Below are 24,630 nucleotides of genomic sequence, written 5' to 3'. Positions count from 1 at the left end.
TCGGATCCATCGTTGGATACTAAAATACCGGAACCGCCAAATTTAGCATATGCGGAACCCGAATGGTGCTGAATGGATCCGATTGAATTTAATGGGGTTTCTCCAGCATTAGAATCCTAGAATGGTAGAGTTGGAAGGAACCTCCAGGGTCATCGGGTCCAACCCCCTGCTCAGTGCAGGATTCACTAAATAATCCCAGACAGATATTTGTCCTGCCTTTGTTTGAGCACTTTCATTGAAGGAGAACTCCCCACCTCCTGTGGTAACCTGTTCCACTCATTCATCACCTTCACTGTCTAATATCTAATCTGTGTCTCCTCCCTTTCAGTTTCATCCTATTGCTTCTAGTCTTTCCTTATACAGATGAGAATAGGGCTGATCCCTCTGCAGTGTGACAGCCCTTTAGATATTTGTAGACAGCTATTAAGTCTCCTCTCAGCCTTCTTTTTTGCAAGCCTTCCGGACAGTATTTTCCTGGACAAAATAAGACTATTTCATCTGGCAAGTTTATGCTGGATCTGTGCTGAAGGCTCCAAACAGAACCTCTGAAACAAATGTGAATTTTGTGTTTGGTACTAATCTAGTTATAGTTTCCTGGTAATGTTATTGTATAGCAATGATTTTCACTTTTCTATAAAGAGAAGGGAGATATCTGTGATGTCTGTGCAATGATGTCTGATACATACAGATTATGAGGCTGAGATAAAGGGAATGTACAGCAGGCATTGTTCTGCATCCTGGTTTATTCTTTTAGAATAAATTCTATCCCTCTGACTTCACTGTACTGCTCCAAATTAGTTATGAGAAGTGCGTGCATGCATGCATAGTCATATTCAAACTGACACAATGCTGGTCAATCATCAGTACGCTTCTGGTTTATTAACCTCATCATGGTACAAATGTACCCTAAATGATGCAGCACTAGAAATACACGCCCCCGTCCCCTAAAGTCATAACAACTCATGATTGGCTTAGTTTGTAATGACTGACACATGTTAACGCTTTAAGGTGTGTGTTAGTACTAAACATGTGATTTCTTATAAACCAAACTAGAATAGACTTATCCCTGCCCAGACCAAGGAATCCAAAGGATGGGGTCCCAAGGCTCTCAGACAGCTTTCCCTTCCTGGGAAAGAGGTGTGGGAGTATGTGTAAGCATCTTGCTTGCATATACCAGCGTATAATATTGAACAAGTTAACCATTTAGCTGCTAGCTATTTACTAAGAAGGTAGATATACATAATATATATGCATATTAGCCTAGGCTGATGTGAGAAACCTCTGAAAAGATAGATAGATAGACTAAATATATTATTACTATAACACTTGTTTTTTTCTTTTGCAGGTTTTCTACAATACAGAGGATGACATAGAGGGGTAAGGATGTATTATAAATCAGAAAATGTTATACAGTCCTCATTATTATTTTTATTAGGGTTGTCTAGTTTTTCACATGATGTGCCATGTATATCTGATAGTTTGGAGACCAAATGGAAAAAGTTTGGTTCGGTCCGAGTCAGATTAAACTGAAGCATTGCTTCTAAAATGATCCCAGCCAAACAGTGGTGGTGGCTTAGTGGTTAGCACTGTTGCCTTGCAGTAGGGGCACTAGGTTTAAATCTGACAACATCTGCATGACCTACATAGTAAGTTAGGCTAAAAAAAGACAAATGTCCATCCAGTTCACCCCCCACCCTATGTTGATCAAAAGTTTGTATATGCTCCCTGTGTTTCATAATAACCCACTTTATCTATATGGCACATGCATATTACACAGCACATCACAAGACTCGATATTTTCTGTCCCCTTTGGGTTCACAATCTACATTCGCCTATTTTCACAGTGTGGGAGGAAACCCACGCAAACACAGGCAGACGTTGTCCTTGGTCACCACCACTGACGCCATTGTTCGAGCCTTACAGTGATTTTCTGTGATTGCTATTTGTCCTTGGAGTCATCAATAACCAAGAATAATATATAGAGCATTATAAAGAGACAATCCTTAGAAGCATTGTCCAGTCTAGGTAACTTCTATCCTCCCTACAATCAGCTGTTATTTCATAGGAAGGACCAAGTGCACTATTTTCACCATTAAATAAATGTTTAACTAGGGTATTAATAGGATTGGAAAGGGTTAAAGGAGCTGTACTAGGATCACAATTTATCCCCAATCCACCAAACTTTGCTGATTGGTAGTGATCTCACCACTGAGACCCCTACTGATCCCGGGTATGGAGGTCCTATGTCTTCTGTCCTCCTCACTGCGGAGTTACTGCAGTGTAGACGAGACTGAATGGAGTGACAGTCATGTGCAAGCATACTGCCACTCCACTCACTTTCAGTGGGACGACCAGAGATGGCCGAGGGGCGAGTGCTCGGGTATTTCTGTCACCCCCATTGAAATGAATGGAGTGGCAGCTGCACATGCTCGACCACCGCTCTCTTCATTTTGACGGGGGAAGAAGTGACCCCACAGTGACAGGCAGAGGGGGACAAGGGATCCCCGTTCTCTAGATCAGTGGGGTCTAAGTGGGGAAGATCCCCTCCGATCAGCAAGTTATCCTGTAGATAGGAGATAAGTTATGATCCTCGTACAGCGCCTCTAATAACATCCACATCATTTACAGTTCTTTTCAGAGTTGCTTGCTGTACAAGCAGTAGCAGAGCACAGGCTATCAGTCGTAGGACTCCTGCACAGAGCTTTAATGCAGCCCTCCAGGTTGTTGTATGGAGCCTTAATGCATCACCTATAGCAGTCTATAGGATCATACTGTACCAACGTATGCATCCAATTCTATGCAGTGGTGTACTGAGCTTTCTCTATTGAGATCACATGGAGTTATACAGATCCATATTCTATCTGAGAAATGATCGTGTTAAATATACTCTTTTGTAAAAAACATCCAGCCCCCATAAGGAGGTATTCTGCTGCTGCAAAACTCGGCATGCAGTTACATCTCAGGCTCTGAGGCTCTATCAGCAATAGAACATGTATGGGACCATCTGGGACACCAACTTCTACAGCCCGCGAGTTTGCACAGTTTAGAAACTCTGTTACAGCAAATGTGGACCGATCTACTACAGTATACCATACAGCAGTGGTCCCCAACCTTTTTGGCACCAGGGACCGGCTTCAAGCAAGACCATTTTTACAAGGCCCAGCAGGGTGGGGCGGGACATGGGCGGGGGTTTGGTTATATGGGGCGGGGTTATGAAGGGGGTTGGAGTTTAGTGCATACTTATTTAATTATAGGGCAGTGGGCAGTATATAATCTATCCCCCCCCCCCCCACCCCCAGCACACACACAGGGCAGTATATAATTTACTCCCCCCCCCCCCCCCCCCAAGCACACACATAAGGGCAGCATATAATCAGCCCCACCCCCAGTAATAAGCAGCCTCCCCCCCAGTAATAATCAGCCCCCCCCAGTAATAATCAGCTCCCCAACCCATATACTTACCTCCTCCCTGCTGTCAGCGTTGCTCCCTCTCTGCTTGCCCTGAGCCCGGCGCACGCTATAGTCAGTGTGTGTGCCTGGCACGCTTCCTCCCTGAGTCCTCTCCTGCGGAACTAATGAGCAGGGGACTCGGGGAGGAGGATCCTGGCTGCACACAGACGTCAGTGTGCGCAGGGATCAGTGGCAACAGCGTGATTACCAGTGGGGAGCTGCGGCACCTCAGCTGGTAATTGCTTCAGTGCTGAGTGGCGTCGGCACGCCGCGGGCCACATAACACGAGGCAGCGGGCCGCATTCGGCCCGCGGGCCTTGTGTCTGACACAGGTTAGTGTGAGAGCGCAGAGCGCTGCTAAAGGGGCCGCAGGATTGTTCCTTTTAGAACAAAAGTTCCCGGCGGTGCCGCGGACCGGCAGTAAACACCTAACCGCCCGGCCCTGGTCTGCAGACCGGTGGTTGGGGACCCCTGCCATACAGAACCTGTATGCCTCCATGCCCCCCCCCCCCCCCCCCCCCCGTATCATATCTTGTATCCAAGCTAGAGGCAGCCCAACAGGGTGCTAGAGCCTTCATGCCCACCCATATCACATCTTGTATCCAAGCTAGACGTGATACAACAGGGTACTAGAGCCTCCATGCCCTCTTTTATCACATCTTGTATCCAAGCTAGAGGTGGTACAACAGGGTGCTAGACCCTCCAGGCTTGCGGGTATCACATCTTGTATCTAAGCTAGAGGTAGTACAACAGGGTACTAGAGCCTCCATGCCCACCCATATATCATCTTGCATCCAAGCTAGAGGTGGTACAACAGGGTACCAGAGCCTCAATGCTCCCCCGTATCACATCTTGTATCCAAGCTAGAGGCGGTATAACAGGGTACTAGAGCCTCCAGGCTTGCGGGTATCACATCTTGTATCCAAGCTAGAGGTGGTACAACAGGGTACTAGAGCCTCCCTTCAGTTTTCTGAAATACATTACCCCCTTTGCTCTGATATTGTAATCACTTATATCAAGCTCCATCTGATTCCCACAAGTCCTTCTAGGTTCTTGATTTTGTTTGCCAGTGAGTATACTGTGAAGACACATAGGATTTTATAATCTGTAGATTGTATAAAGGAAATCTTCAGCAGGGGACATAAACATTTCGGTAATGTTAGCTATGCACTGCCCCCTAGAGATCATTTCAGGTATTACATATATATTACCTCCAGAAGCAGCGTGCTGGTAAAGAGATTGCTCCGTCCTGTGGATGAAGACTTTGGGCCGCCTCCTCCTAAGCAGATGAAAGAAGAAAACAAAAAAGGTCATTTTAATTACTAACCCTGTTTAATATATTGATAAATGGAGTATAACCCTGCGGCCGGATGCACACGGCCCAGTCGGATTCCGACTGTGAGATCTCGCAGCGGAATCAGACCCTGTGCTCTGACGGTGCCCCCGCATACCTGTCCCATGTCGTCTTCTCTGTGCTGCGGATGTGCCAGCTGGCACGCCATCACACATGCGCAGGGCAGAGAATGTTGCGACGGCGATGATGCGGATCCGCAGCGATTTCTAAATTTGACATTTCGGAATTGCCACAGGACGGATGGCTTCCATTGACTGACTGCAATGGAAGCCGTCCGTGTGATGCCCACACTCGAATAGGACATGCTGTGATTTTTTTTTTTTTTTCCTCAAGCAAGTGGAAAATCGCAGTTGATTTCCGCTCGTGGGCATGGAAAAGCGTTTGGCATAGCATGTCTATGCGCAGTATTTGCTGCGGGATCCGAAGGCGAATGTTCGCTCCAGAATCCGCAGTGCATATACGCCTGTGTGCGTTGGGCCTTAGATGCCTTTTAAACCTCTCGATCATGAGGCAACGTTCTTTTGCTCAATCATTGGGTCTTGTGAAGGTGCCAACGATCATTCTTGGTGGCTCCTCCTTCCATGGAATAAGGGATGTGCTGCCAACAATGGTGAAGCTTTATGGGGATGGACAATCGGAAGAACAATCATTCATCCCCTAAAAGAGTCAGGATTGGCCCATGTGAGAGCCCAGTGGACCAGCATCAATCTTGTTGGTTGGCGCTCATCATCGGCCCCATAGGACCCTTTGATGGCGGCAGGAACAGATCTAGTTTACACCTTTACATTTACTGCCATCTAATAAGTCAGCAAGCTCTCTGAATGCCATAGAATAAAAAGCTGCCACATTATATTGAAGGGCTCCTTTAAATCTTTTTGTTTTTGCTCTTTTTAGTGCTACTTTATGTGAGAAAGGAAAGCGATGAGGTTTTTGATGCTTTGATGCTAAAGTTTCCTACGGTGAAGGGATTATTGGACGCTGTAAGTATATTCTAGATGTACATCATGTTCTGTATTATGGCATCTGTTGTGATTGGGATTTAGTACTATGAATCAGACCGCGCTCCCAACTCTCTGCTTGCAGCATATATGGCAGGAAATGCACATATGGCCTTAACTTAGCCGGAACATCTGAATATGCCGCCCATTGACTCTCACTGTAAAAATCATGTAAACCGCATGTACATTTTTGTGGGATCCTCTTGTATGAAAAGTTTAGTCAACCGCGCTTTGAGTATTCGGATGCCTAAAGAACCCTCACGGACTACATACGTTCCATGGTGGATAGTATGACATACCCATTCTGAGTATCCAGGGACATTAAAGGGTTTTTTCGGAATTTCACTATTGATGACCATCTTCGTCAATAGTTGATCGGCAGGGCACCAGTGAAGACACGGCTCTCATTGAATGCAATACCAACCTGGGCCACTGCACTGCAGACGGAGCTGTCTGCTTCTGGCTCTGTCCCCACTGACAGCTGGTCTATTAACAGCTAATCGTCTGGGGTCCTGAGTCACGGACCCCTGCCAATCAACTATTGATGACCTGTGCTGGCCACTGATGGAGAGGCACATGACCAAACCAGTCTCTTAGCGGCCTCCATTGAATACCACAACATACGTTACAGGAGACTAGCACATGTGTCGTGCTGTGCTCTGTGTTCTTCAATGGAGGCTGTCAATGGACAGGTATGATCACATGTCCCTTCATCGGCGGCCATGTTTAGGATGGCAACACTGTCTATGTGCAGAAAGTGGGTGAAGCTTCTCAGAGGCGTCGGTGCTACTTTGAAGACCTGAGCCTATTACGAAGTGTCTCATTACATATAGTGGCCAACCCCTTTAAAGAGCAGAACATATAAAGGCCCCTAATTACTTTTAATTTTGATGACCTTTGACGATCTTACATGAAATGATCTATCAAGGTAAGCATAGGTCATCAGGAAGGTGGCTACATGCCGGGCAGGCGGTTATCAGGCGGCTGTACCGACCCCAGGAGGTAATGGAATGGGTGTGCCTGGGCAAAAGCTCGATTGTAGGTGTTCTCAGTGTACGGCACATACAAGTGGTGAGGTTATAGGGGAGACCACATATTTTTTCACTCTGGTGGTAAAACCTTTTTGGTAAATCTGCAGCAAAATTAGCATTTATTACATGATTTTGCAGTGGATTCTGGAAATGAAAAGCCGCCATCTGGATTTGAAGATCCATAGCAGCCCTGAACCCTGCAGGGATGATACATGTGGATGGGAGCTTGGAAATCCTCATATGTATTGTACTGTGGGTCGTTGCAGAATATGCCCTGAAAATCCACAATAAATCCCCCATGTCTGCACATTGCCTAAGAGAGCCACCCGAAGGGAAATAGAAGAGTCTTGTAATGTTTGCAATGCAGCATCTGCAGGTAGAGGGCAGTATAGTGCAACGAATAAACCGCCCGATGGGGAGTAGAAAAGTAAACTCTTACCTATTCCACATCTGGCTGGGGACCGGCTTATCCTCTTGTGTCCACAAATAGTGAGTTTTCTCCGGTGCTGCGCTCTCGGTTTGATCTGCTTTCATTGTGCTTTTTTTTTTGATGTTGCAGATATCTGAAAAATATGGTCTTCCTGTGGAAAAAATAGCAAAAATCTATAAGAAAAGTAAAAAAGGGTAAGAAGATTGACTGTTTGCAGTATATTTATTTGAGACAATCTATTGAAAACTAAGACTAGGGTTACACAGCCACCAAGTGTCTGACTTCTCTGCTACTTAAGGCCCATTTACATGTAATGATTATGGCTCAAAATTGGTTCAAACGAACAAAAATTAGCGATAATCGTTACATGTAAAAGCGGGCATCGTGCACTTATCTCAATGATGATTTTAAGGGGAGTTTTAAAGTATCTCTCAATAGACCGCATGGTGCGATCTCCGCGGGAGTCAGGAGATTACATTGTAACCTGCCAGCAGCCCCAAGGATAACAATGTAGCGGTTTAAACACCAGGGCATGTGATTAATCACAAGTTGGGTTCTGCGAACAGCTCCTGGAGGCCCTTTTTCATGCAAATGAAGATGATAAAGTGTTCATGGACATCAGTGTCCATGAACACTTTATGCAAAAAGATTGCTAAAAACGTTCAATCATTTGAAATGATCTTTGCGTGTAAATGGGCCTTTACTGTCGCGCGGCTGTTTTAGAGCTGCATTTAGCTGACTTTGTCCTGCTTGCACAACTGTGGAGTACTTACAATATATCAGTCTAAACCAGGGCTTTCCAATTGGAGTTCCCTGGATTCTGGTCTAGAGCTCTCGAGAAGTTATCGCACGGTTGGAAAAAAGCTGCTCAAAAGATGCTTTGCATCAGAACAGGCAAAGCCCTAATGCTTCTATAACCCATATGAGGTGAAAACGGGAGAAGGAATTCCAAGCATATGAGAAATATTTTTCACAGATTCCCTATGGTAATAACTTGGGGACTATTTGTTTAAAACCATCTACTTTGCGTACTCTACCTCCCTTGAAGCTGCTGGTCCCGATGCAAAATCTGTCACGTGGCCGCCCAACTATATAATGAGGCATTTATAATACGGGTCTCCTTGTTTGGGGAGGAGAGACCCCATCAGCCCCTAAGACTCCAGGGACAAGGAGCAACTGCACCCACGAGTGATGAGCAAACTTATGAAAACTTTAGTTCGGCTGCTTCAACAAATTTTGTCAAAAGGTCAGTTGAGTCCAAATTGGCTCGGACAAAATTGGAACTTTACCAATACCCTTGAAACTGGTGTATAACCCCGTCTGAGACATACCAGCACCGTGTAACACCTGACATATAGTAACATAGTACGTAAGGCCGAATGAAGACAATGTCCATCTAGTCCAGCCAAATAGCCCTTTTGGGGCGAAAATTCCTTCCCGACTCCCTAATGGCAATCAGACTAATCCCTGGATCAACCCCTAATAGTTCCTACCTGCCTGTATACCCGGATTAACAAATAACCTAAGATTTATATCCTGTAATATCCTTCCACTCCAGAAAGACATCAAGTCCCCTTTTAAACTCCTCTATGGATTTTGCCGCGGGACCCGACCCGAGAGCCTGCAGAGACAAGCGCGTACTCACCCGCGCCTGGCGGCCCCGGCTCTTTGATGTGCCAGCTGCGGCGCAGCCGGCGCATGCGCAGACCGGAGTCGGCGGCCGGGTGAGTGCGGGCCCCGCACAAAAATAGGACATGCCACGCGAGATTTCGCGCGGCCAAACCGCGGCCGTCTGCATAGGAGTGCGTATTGTAATGCACTCCTATGCAAACTTTCAGTGGCGGAAATCCACAGACAACTAATAAGAAAAGCCCCATTAGACGCGCTCGCGCAGAAGGGTCTTCTGCCTTCGGGTCTGTCTGGCAGCAGCGGCGTTCTGGCTCCGCCCCCTTGTCGCGTCATCGCGTAGCTCCGCCCCATCGCGTGTGCCGATTACAGTGGCTGGAATCGGCACACTTGACAGGGCGGAGCTATGCGATGACACGTAGAAGGGGGCGGAGCCAGAACGCCGCTGCTGCCGGACAGACCCGAAGGCAGAAGACCCTTCTGCGCAAGCGCGTCTAATCGGGCGATTAGACGCTGAACTTAGACGGAGCCATGGAGACGGGGACGCCAGCGCAGGGAAGGTAAGTGAATAACTTCTGTATGGCTCATATTTAATGCACGATGTATATTACAAAGTGCATTAATATGGCCATACAGAAGTGCTTAACCCCACTTACTTTCACGAGACAACCCCTTTGTTATGTTCCCCCTTGCAAGCCATTTTTAAAATTTTTCCAATGTATCTAAAGTGAAAAATGAAGTAACTTTGCCAATAGTCTTGATTATAAATGCAGTACTGTTTTGTGTCTACTGCTCCTATGCAGACCTGTGTGTCTCCATAGTAACAGACTACAAACAAACCCTGTGTAGTCTGACCTTGCTCTCATATTTCCTTCCCTCTACCCCATAGATAGATAAAAGGCAATATCATTGCATTGGGGCTTTTGTTATTAGTTGTCTGTTACTGTGGAGGTCTGCATGGGAAATGTGGAAGAAGATAGCAGACTTTTAATTAAGAGTATTTGTAAAGTTGCTTCATCTTTTTACTTGAAATGCATTGGAGCAATAGAAAATAGTTGGCACTATGTATATAGGCCTCATAAGTGTTCATTTCTCACATCTGTTCGAAAATAAAACCGCCTGAGACTAATCATATTGGATCTCGTCCATTGCTGTGTTTCCAGTGATGGCAGTTTTTGCAGTGAATTTCCTAAAACTGAAATCTATGTTGAGACTTTTGGCGAAAACTCCTGGTTGTACTAATGTGACTCACACAGTAAGGGGAAGTGGAGCCCAGCAGTTTGTCAAACAACGGCTGTCTATTTACACAGGCATACGATGTTATGGTCATATCAGTGCTCCGCGTATAAATAATGAGTCACTCCGAGCTGAAATATCTACTTTATAATGCCGCTGCCTTTCCTGTGAGTCGTTGGAGCCTCATGCTCATGACGTTGGGCCATGCTTATCAGCATCATCAAAGCAGAAGAAAGGCTAGCTGCTATGTGAGACCCCGGGAGGGGGCGATTTATTGGTCGCACAGCTGGAGGGGAACTTCTCGCACAGGAAATGTACATAATATTTTATAATCTTACTGTGTATTTGAGAAGGATCACCATTGGGTTTATTACTTTAAGGCCATGTTCACATCTGTGTTGGAGGTTCTGTTCGGAGACGCCAGCACAGATCCGTCATATCACATGCTATTCTATTTCATTTGGGGAAATGCTGGTCAGAATTCCGGAAGTCAGACGGAACACGTTATAGGGTTCTATTATTAACTGTCAGTTCTCTCTAAGCTGGTGGGTGGAAACCGCTGTTATGATGTCTTCTATATACTGTTTCCCTGAAAATAAGACACTGTCTTATATTAACTTTTTGCCCCAAAAGAGGCGCTAAGTCCTATTTTCGGGGGATGTCTTATTATAATTGCCTAGCAGGCTTGGTCCACATCTCCCCTGCTGCTTTCTGAACCTTCGACACGCTTCTTGCAGTCCTCAGTTGCCCACAGAAGATCACTTCCTGATTACGGGATGCATACATCCGGCATTCAAGAGGCGATGGCCCGGATTGGTTGAGCAGCGCTCAAGAACCAATCAGTGCAGCGCTCGATGAACCAATGCAATGTCGATGATTGGTACATCGAGCACTGCATTGATTGGCTGAGCAGTGGTCGAAGAACCTATCACAGCCCTCGCATTGTGGAGGCAGGATTAATAAACCGGCTGAGCCATGGCATTACTGAGCCTGCTAGGTTATGTATTCATCTTTTATTATATATATATATATATATATATATATATATATATATATATATATATATATATATATATATAAATAATATTATAATATAGCAGCTAGGGCTTATATTTCAAGCCCCCTTGAAAATCCAAAAAATCATGGCAGGGGTTATTTTAAGGGTAGGTCTTATTTTGGGGGAAAACGGGGTACTTTACATGGAAACAGCTGATCCAAAACAATAGAGGGATGTGGCACTGGGTCACCATCATTGTTTACTCAGGCTCAATGGCTCTTCTATATATACGACTCTGGCTTGTAGGGAAGCTTGTTAAATTTCATCCTAGTCAAGTGGATGGGTCAACCTGCAGTGCCTGTGTAGACAATCAAGGGATTGTTGCATTCATGGTAGTCCCATTTACTCTTTACTCTGCTAATCAGTAGGGTTCCTAAAGTTTGGACCTCCACTGATCAGATGTTGTTGACTACCCAAAGGCTCCTGTAGTTGGACCCCTACCTATAGGACATTTATATACTATGTCACGTGAATACATAACAGTTCAGTACATCTCATATCTGCTTTTTGGGTCTTCTCCCATGTTTAGCATTTTGGTGAATATGGATGATAACATAATCGAGCACTACTCCAACGAGGACACCTTCATACTCAACGTGGAAAATGTGGTGGAACAAGGCTTCAAGATCACACTGACAGAAATCTAACCCCCAGCCAAACTGATGCCTGATGACGAGGAATGTCCATAGGAACAGATACCAAGATCTGTTCTCCTGCAATCCCCATCAGAGACATGTCAAATATGTAATTAGTGCCTATGACAGTGAATGCAAGTCAATACCTGCTCCAAATGGCAACAAAAAGACTAAAGGACCATATTTATACTGATAGTATGTTACTGTATAAGAGGGAGTCTCTCTGGATACATTCTCAGAAGGAGATTCCAATTCCACGTGCTGGAAGAAGATGGGACTTATAGTTGATGTTAAGGACTTCTGAAAGCCTCAAGGAAAGTTCAGTGCAGTATCTCCAGAGTCTACAGCGACCGTCGAAGGCATGTGGGCCTAATAGCACGGTCTTGTGCGTTTTTATGTGCGGTAGATCAACAGGTTTTAAAGTTTAATGTACAAAAAGTATTTTGTAAGTAATCCAAAAAGTGATTGTTTTTTAACACAATGTACAAATTATTCTGTAAAGTGCAATATTATATTTTCATTTTTTACTAATTTTTTTTTGTTTATTGTCACAATGACGATAACGGTCGTTTCAAAAATCAGAAATCGGAAGTGTACAAATCTCTCTCTCCATTTGCTCCCTACTAGGGAAGACTCCTCAAACCAGTCAGAGCGCAGCTTTTACTCCTTAAGCTGCTGCCTGGATGCTATGAGCCACAAAGCCGCTCTGTGTCTAGCACCCCAACATAGAGAGAATACATAGTCCCCCTCTTTCTTGCCCCCTAGTCCTACATCCTATTTTCCTAATACTGTATGATTGTTTGTACAGTCTACTATTGCTTCCTATTACCTGAGTGGGCAGAACATAAAGCCAGGGGCGTAACTATAGGGGATGCAGGGGATGCGGTTGCACCCGGGCCCAGGAGCCTTAAGGGGCCCAGAAGGCCTCTCTTCTCCATAGAGGGAGCCCAGTACAATGAATAAAACATTATAGTTGGGGGCCCTGTTGCTGGTTTTGAATTGGGGCCCAGGAGCTTCAAGTTACGCCTCTGCATGAAGCATATAACATATAGAGAGGCAGCTTCTTGTATAGTAGATGACCCTTCCTGTGATCCCTATATGTGCTCAAATAGTACTCCACTGAACAGGAAGCCAAGGGCTTACCACTTTAGAAACCCCATTTTTAAATACCTTACTAGGTAATTTTGAGTTATTGGAGGGGATTATGCCTAATCTCTCACTGTGGATGATCAAGCATATGAGTGTATACCATGGACCGCTCATTTAATGTTAGTGGGAGCTGTATGATGCCAACATTTCACCTGTGGTGGCGCTACAGGGGAACACTAGCTGCCAATTCCTCCATAGATGACAACTGATCGTCGGAGGTCTAAACTGCATGACACTCTGTGATCAACTCGTTGTAAATGTTACAGCTGTACATGGGAACCTTTCACCTCCCTACAGAACCATAAATTTACTTATGGTGCTGTTAGAAGTGACTGGGAGTCGGTTGATGTATTTTCCATACTCCCCCCGCTTTCTGGTACACCGGCGGAAAATCTGACTCTTTTCAGAGTTCCATGAACGCACTCTACTGTACAAGTCTACAGGGGAGTGAGTCAGATTTTCGGCTGGTGTGCAGACTTGACCGGCGGGAAGCAGGTGAGTATAAAAGATACAGCACCTGGCTCCCTGTCATCTGCTGTAACAGATGGTAAGTTTAGGCAGGTGACAGGTTCCCTTTAAGTTCCAAGTACTGGCTGATTATAAGGTAAGCTTCGTATATTTTTGTACTTGCAGTAAGATTATGTACCGGCTGTGAATATCTTCCATATTTTCATCTCAAATCATTCTAAATGTTAATTAACATTGTGGCGAGTTTGTATATAGATGTGTAGTATTGTATTTGTATCTTCATGGTGAATGTGAATTAGCTGGACAAATGTGTTTATATGTATTATTGCTTTCGAATTTCTTTTTACTTCTGTACTTCCAGAATAATTGAGCTGTAAATGTAGTTGATGATGCTTGTGAATTGTTTGGACTCTGGAAACTATCTGGGTTTGAAAGTCACTGAAAAATCAGGTTCTGAAAACTACAGGACATAAGCCCAGAACTGGATGTGTAATACTGTTTTAGACTTTTTAGGACTTTTTTATTGTAGGATACACTCCTGTTTTAGAAATAATATCTCGAAAGCAATATAACTTATTTAAAAGGGAAACTTTGCTCTATCACAAATGAAGCAGGACCCTAAGGCTTCCATTTTCCGTTAAAATAAAGCTTAATCTTTTTCCTATTCTACATGACAAGTTGTGCTTTTTGTTGTTCGCACTTAGCAGATTTTATATCAGTGTTTTTGAATTTTTGAACCAGTGACCATTATTGGTTGTGCCTTTTAGGCCTCATGCACACAGATCTGTTACGGCTCAACAAAACTGTGGCATGTTCCATGGAGGATATGGCGGCGCACACAAACAGGCATATAGTGTATCTGAGACGTAGCTAAAGGCTCAAGGCACCCTGGTGCAAATGTTTAGGTTGGGGGGTTTTCTGCCCATGCAAATTCCTATCAGACTGCAGCTTTTTTATAACTTTCAGTTGCACAACTGGGTCCTTTAAGTGAGCCATCGATGCAGAACTCGCAGCCAGGGATGTTGCTGGAATCTTAAAACCAAGGGCAGAAGTCTCACCACATATGTTTTGTCCCCACCCCCAAAATTGATACATATATAATGAATGAATATACATGTAATGTCAGGAACAGTATAACACAACTTCTTTTAATATGGTGGCCCTGAGTCATTCAGCTTTAGTATACCTTTTCATAATGCAGTCATGATATAATAGTCACATACCAGTGATTGTAATTACAATGCCGTTACCTCCACAGTGATCACAGCTGATGCCCTCTCTGATGGATGTCATCCATTTTTATCTTCCGTCTTTATCTGTGCCCAGACCTCCATGATGACTTCTATCAGCTGCAACTGTAACCACTCCCCCCTATCTGGCCACTACCTGTAATGCCCCTCTGTGTCCCCTACATAGTAGGATCTGACAGTTAACCTGCAGCAGTATTTTGAACACTGAAGTTTTGCCCCAAATTTGCATGAAGATCCACACGCAGATTTAGTCCCAGTCAATGGGTCAAATACCATGCTGCCCCCAGATGGGCACAATACATCAAGAATTGACATGTAAATTTTTTTTTTCTGTGATGCAGATGTAAGGGGGTTGAGCGGTGCACTGCACCCCCGCTTACATAGTTTACAGTGGCCTAAGTGCCATGTGTTAAGCCCGGTCCCCTTAGTCCGGAACCTGAGGTGAGGGATTGAGGAGAGGAAAAACCAGGCGAGTGCTGGGTCCGTGAGGCACCGTGCCAATGCTGTTTAGAGATACTCTTTGCTGACTAGGAGCCACGGCTGGGGAGATGGAGGAGCGGCAGAGAATACTGGTTTAAGGTCCCCACTTCCCTACCAGACCAACGGCCAGGAAAGGGTGAAGCACAGTGTGAAGCTGCTGGAAAGGGTTCTTCCCCATCTATGATGCAGGCGTGACCGTGGCTAGTACGTCACCTCCCAGAACAATAGTTCCATCTTCCCCTTCTGGAATGAGCCAGAAGGCTCAGAACGGTTCTTGGTGCGGGAAAGGGCTCTGTATAAAAGGTATTGAACTAGCCCCTATCAGAGTGAGTGAGCAGCAGAGACCGTATTAGTTGAGCAGTGTGTGCTGCTTGGAAGTAGACCGGGGAAGGGCCTGGGACTGTGTAAAGGGGACAACTGCAGCAATAGGGACCTATGTGCAGAGAGCTGTGGGGTTGTGACAGCCACTAATTTTCAGATGGTTTACAAAAGGCCCTGATGACCAACTGTGAAGATGGCGGACTGAAAGGGCCCCGAGGACCAGAGGACTGATGGTTCTGTATGGGTTGCAATCCAAGGGACTGAGCAGCAGGATTACAGCCCCAGTATGAAAGAGTGATTGGATCAGGATGGCATAGGCACTCTACTTGCTGAAAGGATACGTAAGTGAGGCTTGGCCTCAACAACCGTGTGCATGCTGGGGCATCTTGGGTATAGCAGGCCTGCTACTAAGTCAAGAAGGACACTAACAATTCTGTTCATCTATTATTTGTGGTAAACCACGTTGGTTGTTCAGAGCGTTTAAGCTATCTACTATGTGATGTATGTAATGGCGCAGTGAGATATCTGATGTTGTAAGTGTAACAGGGAGGTGTTCATAGTCAGAGAGAGAACTGTGATAATGTGAAATGTATAATATGATTGCTGTTAGTGTGACGTCAACCACGCTGTGTGTCTCGGTGTGGACACCGCTCCTAGAAGATGGAAACGGGCCTCGGATGCAAGAAGAAGAGTTGGTAACGGCCTAAGCCCAATTGAAGTCATCAGGTGACTCGCTACGGCCCGGAAGAAATGTTTGTAACCAAATATTGGTCTGACTGTTGTGTTATGATGTTTCCAGGATAATCTTCTAATGCAAATAGTAAAAGGCATTTTCTGCTATGTAACATTTTAAAGGGCTTATTCAGACACAAAATGGAAATCCTGAAAATGCTGAAAGCTAGGCGGTACAGCTGAGTAGCGGCAACCTGTATCATTTATCTGCCGCTCTGGACTCTCGTCTTCATCCCGTGAAGCGCCAATCTGCTGCTGTGTTTACATGCATCACTTCTGCAACAAACACAGCAACAGACTGTTACCTACAACTTCCAGCATGCATAGTGCTTGTTTACTGGCCAGCACTGTAGCTCCGCCCACAGCTCACAGGTCCTACAACTTCCACAGAGCTGGTTTATTGGCCAGCACTGTAGCTTCGCCCGCAGCTCACAGGTCCTACAACTTCCACAGAGGTGGTTTACTGGCCAGCGCTGTAAGCTCCGCCCGCAGCTCACAGGTCCTACAACTTCCACAGAGCTGGTTTACTGGCCAGCACTGTAGCTCCGCCCACAGCTCACAGGTCTTACAACTTACCAGCACCAACCTCCCTGTCAGTGAGAGCAGCAGAGACACAGGAGCTGCCAACACTCTGAACTACACATGAGCAACACAGCACAGTGCTTCCACCCCTGTATTCCCATCATGCACTGCTCACAGGAAGTTGGAGGCTATGGACAATAGGGAGGAAGTAGTGGAAATGTGGACAAGATGTCAGAGGAAGTTGAGATATTTTTCAAGTGGAAGGTCATGTGACGGATAGAAAATCACTTATTGTGATGATGTACATTAGATTTTAATATGTTAGTCTGGGCTGGAATCCCCCTTTATGTTTAACTAACTTCATAATCTGCTGCATAAGAACAATGGCGTGGACTTCCACAGCATCCATGTGAATGCTACAACAGTGGGGATACTGATGTGGATGATGGCGCACGGAGACGGTTCTGTGGGGACCGTGCCTAAGGGAATGTTCACATGTAGTAGAAATGCTGTGAATTCTCCGTAGCAGAACTGACTGCAGAAAACCTGCAGCTTTGAACACAACCATCAGTGTGAATGAGATCTCCTCCACATGCTGCCAAGAAAATCCACAATGTAAATTCAATTTACGGTGCAGATTTTAACCCTTTCAAATCCACTGTCTGACATCTGATTGAAGGCTGTACAGCTCCGATGTTGGAAGACGTCCGGCAGGGTATTCTTACTGTATAATACTGGCTGCTCTGTTGTCAGGGGGCCTCTCCAGCATGTCGCATACCGCAGTACTGGCTCTAGCCAGCAGATGGCGCCATTGTATAATGGCAGAAAGAGGAAGCCCCCTAGGAAACCCTGAATCCAAAATTGGATTGCAAAGGGTTAAATCCAGATTATGTGAATTTATCTGCAGAATTTCAGTACGGATTTTAGCACATCAAATTGAGGGATGAAACTCACGTCAACATCTACAGCAAAATCAAATTTTTTTTTTTCTAGACCAGATTCACATAAGCGTATGTACTTGCACCAGCATGAGTGTAGTGTTTTTACAGAACGAACTATGCTTTTTTGTGTGCGCATCAACGTATTTTACTGCAATTTTTCCGTGCACAATGCCATGTGCATATGCACGTACCAAGAAAATATGCACCAATTTAAATGGCTAAATAGTCTGAGTTCTGGATGTGTTGTCCTTCCTGCGCAATTACGCAGCGTTTCACGCATTTAGTATGTTTTGAGCATATTTGCATATTCCCATTGACTTCTATGGGACTTTTGGTGTGCAAATGCTCAGGAAATAAGAGCATGCTGCAGGTTTTTTTTTTTTTTTTGGTGCAACCGTGCAAGGAAAACCTGTGCATGTAAACAGACCCACAGAAGTCAATAGGTTGTATTCTCTGCATATGATGTGCGCAAATACACCCATGTGAAGCTGGCCTCAGGGCTCTTTCACACAGCGGTATGCGTTTTTGCGCTATGAACAATATTTTTTCGCGCACAAGACACAACTCCACCCAGATTTAAATGGCTATTTAGCCTAATGTGTTCCAGATGCATTCTTTTTGCAGCTCAGCGTATTGTGCATGCCATTGCGTATTCTGTACGTATCTTCTTATAGACTTCTATGTAGACCGCTGGCGCGTTATTTTCCACTCGTGCAAAAAAAAAGGAAATGTGAATGAACCCATTGAAATCAATGCATTCTATTCTCTGCGTATTTCACACACATGCGAATCCGTGCGCAAATACTCCCATGTGAATGAACCTCGACAAATGGAATGTGACGTTGATCTGCACCAAATTGGATGTAGCCTAAGGCCCCCTGTCCACGGACGTGATTTCGCTGGCGAATTACGCCGTCTGAAGCTTTCCATAGCATTGCCATAGAAAGCGCCGGCCCCGTGTCATTGTGATTCTCCGCTCGTGGCCGGCAATTCGCAGTTTGGGATGCCGCAACGCCCGTGGACAGGGGGCCTAGAAGTTTGAAATGTCTACTCGCTGGTTCCAAAAACCGTATACATACTTACACATTCACTACGACCTCCTACCTTGTATCCGCCGGCAGGGAGCTTGTTTATGGTCTCGCTCGTTTATGACTCACATAATGGAAAGACATTAACCCTGCGTGTGCACGAAACCGGCAATGACAGGTATATGCTGTAAATATGTTGACAAATAGGAATCTGCCTCTTTCAACAACAGCAACAAAAAAAAAGACAATAAGTGTTCAGACGACTTCAGGCAATTAGGCAGCCGAAAATAACATCCTACCTTTCTGGATTTCTTGATTTTGTATAGTTGCTATGGAAATTAAGAGCACTCAAAACAAAAATGGTCATTTGTGAAATATGGCAGCACGCTAGGATTTTCCTTTAGTACATAGCCCTAGAAGGATCCGTCATTACCTCCTTCTGGCATCGAAGGTTCTCACATTCATGAAATACATATTAGCAATCTCTCCAGCAACTGGCTTGGGGATTTCTCATAGTAACATAGTTCGTAAGGCCGAATGAAGACAATGTCCATCTAGTCCAGCCTGTCTATCCTCCTGTGTTGTTGATCCAGAGGAAGGCAAAAAACCCCAAGAGCAGAAGCCAATTAGCCCTTTTGGGGAAAAGATTCCTTCCCGACTCCCTAATGGCAATCAGACTGTTCCATGGATCAACCCCTAATAGTTCCTACCTGCCTGTATACCCAGATTAACAATTAACCTAAGATTTATATCCTGTAATATCCTTCCCCTCTAGAAAGACATCAAGCCCCCTTTTAAACTCCTCTATGGATTTTGCCATCACCACTTCCTCAGGCAGAGAGTTCCACAGTCTCACTGCTCTTACAGTAAAGAACCCCTTTCTATGTTGGTGATGAAAGCTGCATGTCATTTGTGGAATATGGCAGCATGCTAGGATTTTCATTTAGTACATAGCCCTAGAAGGATCCGTCATTACCTCCTTCTTGCATCGAAGGTTCTCATGTTCATGAAATACATATTAGCAATCTCTCCAGCAACTGGCTTGGGGATTTCTCAGCGATGACTGCTGTATTATGTATGGCTGCAATAAACACTTTGCACAAACTCCTGTATGAGAATATATCAGATCAATTACTGGAACAACGGGAATTAATCCCTGGGACCCGGGGGATTGGGTAATTCCATTAGCAAAAGTGTATACTTTTCTACAGAATACTTCGTATCTTTTTAATAAGCAATTTCCCCTTCACGCATCTCCCCTCCTCATAGAGGTTAAATGAACATTTTTCATATGCCCTTCCCTGTGTTCACTTGGTGGATTATACCACGGATATGGTGTGGAATGCACAATAAATATGTATCATAGAAGTGTACCATTCATTCCAATGGAAATTCCTGCTATAGTCTACATTCCTTTCCATGCAGGGATTTTAAATTCACATTGCAGAAAAAAAAGAAGTGATACAATGTCAGCCCTATTGGATGATGCTCAATCATGTGCAGATTTGTGGCTCAGCAATGCTGCAGTTTTCATTGACATCCGTGTTGGTTGTATTTTAAAAAAACTAATAGCCAACTGTTGCGGTGACTTGGCCGCAATCAGAAAGTGGAGCAGGGGTGATGTCATATCATCAGTTCTAGCCCATGTGACTTTGGCCCGGAGTGCCAATATGTGCCCGTTTCCTGTCAGTGCAGAAGTTCACTTAGGAGCTGTCTATCAGAAATCCCTCAGCGTTTAATAGTCCCTTCTTTTTTCCTAGCTTCAATATCTCCTGTGGTGTATGCACTGATTGTCCATACAGGGAGGTATTTTCCCTAGCTGGTGAATTGGTCATAATGGAAGTATATTTATTTTGGGCCCACCTCTACATGGGCGCTGGTTATTCTTCTGCCGGAGGTGTCTGGTGTGGCAGCAGTCATCTGTAGCAGAGTAGCAGTGGTGATGCGGTTACTGTGGGGCTTATTCATCTGTGCCTAGGCTCTGTTCTATGTATATAGATTGCTTATCCATCTGCACTATATATGTTTCCCTACCCTCCATCTAGGGACAGACTAAAGGCTCATTTACATGCAAAGACAATCTTTGAAATGATGGAAATATTGACCATTTATCGATTGCTTTGCATATAGTACTAATGGGCACTAATGTCCATTAGCACTTTATCAGCTTAATTTGCTTGCAAATGAGCCTCCAGCAGCTGTTTGCAAATTTCAGCATGTGGTCTGGGCTTGGCACTCAGTTGCACAGGCTGCCAAGGGCTGTCAGCTGAATACAATGTAATATGCTGTTCCCATGGAGAACACAGTGTGTGGTCCCTGCTATCTCTCTCTGGTTGAATGGTGGATTTTATGCTCACCTAAAAATCATTATTCAGCCAAAGAGTGTTTACATGAAACGATTATCGCTCAAAAGCCATCGTTTAAACGAAGTTGTGTGTAGATGGGGCTTAAGTCTCCTAGGTTCAAGACATGGGGCCATCCCTAATGGCAAGTTTACCTTGCTTTTAGTCAGGGTTCGCTAAGCCATAGTTGGTTAGGGAGAGCATTCCCTCTATTTTTTGTGTTCCCCTTGTTCCGATGATGTAGCAGATTTATATGTTGGTCCATTGCAGGCATCATTATGTCTTAGGCTTCATTTTCACGAGTGCGTTTTCATGCCCGGGCTTATATTCGCTACCCATGTGAAGTATTGGTTCGCCATACACTCGTTCACATGGCTATAATACAGCGCGTCAATATGTCAGCAACAACCGTGAAAGATGGAACATAAGCGTTCAGTGTATATATGGTGGCCAAAAACATAGTTCTGGAACTATCTTTTGGCCAATATAGGCTGGCGGGTCCCATAGACTCTTATGGGAGCAGGCAAAAAGAAGGGAAGGGGATGCATTTATGCAGCGTCCAACACTGCGAAAAGCTCACAGGTGCCTCTATATAGGCACTGGAAGGCATCCTGAAGATTTTGGCAGAGCAAGAGTTTTCAGGTGTGCAGCGTATTTTTTTTGTTAAAAACGACGCTCGCGGTCGTGTGAATGGTCAAGAAAATGCTGTTCGTGATCACAGAATAACGCCCATTCAGGCACTTATATGGAGCAGACGTGAAAACGCAAAAACGCTGTCGCCGTATATCCACTCATGTGAAAGAGCCGTTAGTCTGACGTTTTGGTAATGTCCGTGGAGGGCATCCCAGTTGTATCCTATATGATTATAGCATTATCAGAGAGGACTATAGTTAAAAACTAAATAGTAATGATAGTAGTATAAATAGGTAGTCTGTCCCATGGGAGGCAAAGAGTTTAAAGGGTAGTATTGCAAGTATATGGGGAATGCATGTACTGTCAGGGCTTGCCAGCCCCGGCATGGAAGCGAATCTGGGCTGGTGCCACCATGCCAGCCTGGCCCATGTGACCGCATTGTGGTGGCAAACAGCCTGTCTTTCAGCGTCGAGCACCAATGTGTTATCATTTGATGGTGTGGGGTGTGATTGTTTAGCAGGGAAGGGGGTTTTCCCAGCCAGCCAATTAACCATGATAGTAGTGTGTATATATTCCAGCCCCTCCTCTCAGAGGGCATCGGATATTCCTCTTCAAGGTGGCGTTCAGGTCCAGTCCACGTACTTTGAGTGCCTTCTCAGACTCCGATATGTTACTTGTGTTAATACTATTATCTGGCATTGTACATCTGCTACTTGTGCTGTTATTTCTATTGATCTTTACATCTGTTAATTGTATCCCCTTTACCATTTAGGAATGGACTAGGTAGCCCCAAGATCCGGACATGGGGCCACCCTCCTCAGAGCAATCACCTGGCTTCTAGGCAGGGTTTTCTCCTATTAAGGCCTATTTACACACAAAACTGAAAGATTGAAAAATTGACTGAAAAATCGAAAGATTTTGCGATCTATTTGCATAAAGTGTTGATGGCCATTAACACTTTATCATCTTCATTTGCATGTAAAAGGGCCTCCAGGGGCTGATTGCAGATCCCAGCATGATTAATCCCACACCCAGCTGTGCACACAGCTACATTGTTCTCTTTGTGGCTGCTGGCAGGTTACAATGTTATCTGCCGCCTCCAGGGGAGATAACAGCGTGCAGTCTATTGGGAAATACCTTATTTCTCCCTATTTGAATGATAGATTTTAAGTTCATCTAAAAATCCTTGTTCAAGCAAAAACTGCACGATGCCTGCGTTTACATGTAACAATTATCGCTCATTTTTGGTCGTTTGAACGAATTTTGAGCGATAATCATTGCATGTAAATGGGCCTTTAGTTAGATCTCCCTTTTCCCCATTGTTTAGTCATGTCTTTTTGTTCTCGGAGTTATTGCTAGTGTCTGTATTCATTCTTTTGAACAACTATTGTGTCCAATTCTGACAAGATGTTTTTGAGAGATCTCTCTCTCCCCCCCCCCCCCCTCCCCTGCTCCCCCCTGCTGCCCCCCTGAATCTGCTCGGACGAGCATGCAGTTACTCAAGGAGAGCGATGCTCGCGTAACTGCCTTAACCGAGCGTGCTTGCTCATCTCTAGTCAAAATGTATTCGCTTCTGGTTTTCAATAAAGCTCTCAAGCTTTTCTCTTATCTCAATATCCTACCCCCTAGAGGTTGCACTAGTGCTATAGTCTTTTCTAATACGTCTTTCCCCTTACCTGACACTAATACAACCCTTGATCGACCAGCGATACTTGGCCTCAGCACGTATATCCACACCCCACCTGTGCCCTATTTTTTACTTCTACTGCTACACAGGTTGCTATGCCCAACTCTTTTCTGTTGTCTACACAAAGAAGCCCAAAATACAGAATGCAGACCAGAACCTAGAATATAGTCCACAGACCCCCAAATAAATTCACACAGTCTTTCTGTTTATCCACTGTGGAGTCTTCATGTTTCATCCTCTGGCAAGTGAACCTGATTGACGGCCTAGTAGACATATAGTTATGGCAGGACTCCCATTTTAAATGGGTGCTCATGAGATGGCAGAAGGAACCACTTCCTTAGGTCTAACCACATAGATGTTGCGTTTGCTATTGACCGTGGCATCTAAGGGATTAAACGGCCAGGACTGGACGTTAGCGTGTGCCCATAACTGTCAGTCCCCACCACACTCCCTGAATGATCACATGAGCACAGCTTCTTTGATCACCTTGATGTACATGTACAGCATTGTGTGGAAGCTGCACACCACAGATGACTTACCTGTACAACATTCTGGGCAGATGAATACATTCTTGGAATATATTTTGATTGCCATTTTTCAAGTCAAGAAAGATAATCTTTGCCTTCTGAGCTTTTGGTTTTTGGCTTCATCTGGATCAACACAGCCTGGGAAGAAATGGTTAAAGTTAACTGATACGCCTTCCTTCAACCTTAACATGTAAGTGTGACCATGAAATGTTATGGGAGAGATTCAGTGATTGGCTCCAACTTAAGGGAAAAATGAATGTTCAGTGTCTGGCTTGAGATTCCCTTCAGATCTTCAGCTATATTTCCTATGGGCAAACAGTGACCTTCCCAGGACAGCCAGATAAAAGGCTTCTACCCGTTTTTTCATCTCTTGTTCTCCAGAGTGTTGTTTTTTTTTATCCTGCACATTTATCTCATGCAATCAACAAACAGATAATTAAGGCTCTTTGTATCTTGTCTTTTTGCAGAATGTTGTTATCCTTTGTTTTTTGGATCTACTTCAATGCTTTCTGTGCTGGGTTACATCACCCTCTGGAGATCCCTCCTTCTTGGAATGGGATCAGAGTATCAGAGAAACAGGTATCTGCAGGGCAATACAAAGCGAGAGTTAAGAGATGTGTCAATCTACAAGATGTCTTGCCTCTTCCTATCTGTTACGCAGGTTTTTCATTGTGAATCGGGATGACCAATTTAGACTCCTCTTAAAGTCAATGTAAGTAAAAATTGGTTTAAC

The 24,630-nt window shown here is 44.7% G+C and overlaps 1 protein-coding gene across 3 annotated transcripts in view; it reads left to right on the top strand.

The window, feature by feature from the left end:
• Window positions 1–14,103, top strand: part of GRHL2 (grainyhead like transcription factor 2) — a 78,057-nt gene extending 63,954 nt beyond the window's left edge. For 2 of the 3 annotated variants that reach the window (XM_066578634.1, XM_066578632.1), the window contains exons 12-16: window positions 1,346–1,377; window positions 4,668–4,759; window positions 5,699–5,784; window positions 7,393–7,457; window positions 11,712–14,103. In XM_066578634.1, coding sequence (XP_066434731.1) covers window positions 1,346–1,377; window positions 4,668–4,759; window positions 5,699–5,784; window positions 7,393–7,457; window positions 11,712–11,829 — 393 coding nt within the window. In that variant the 3' untranslated portion in view covers window positions 11,830–14,103. The remainder of the gene's footprint in view (window positions 1–1,345; window positions 1,378–4,667; window positions 4,760–5,698; window positions 5,785–7,392; window positions 7,458–11,711) is intronic. The other variant, XM_066578633.1, reaches the window with a different exon arrangement.
• The last annotated feature ends 10,527 nt before the right edge of the window (window positions 14,104–24,630 follow it).

This window comes from Eleutherodactylus coqui, chromosome 9 (assembly GCF_035609145.1).
Source record: "Eleutherodactylus coqui strain aEleCoq1 chromosome 9, aEleCoq1.hap1, whole genome shotgun sequence".
NCBI lineage: Eukaryota > Metazoa > Chordata > Amphibia > Anura > Eleutherodactylidae > Eleutherodactylus > Eleutherodactylus coqui.
The sequence above is the reverse complement of the archived record's forward strand: the minus strand, read 5'-3'. Positions and strand labels throughout refer to the sequence as shown.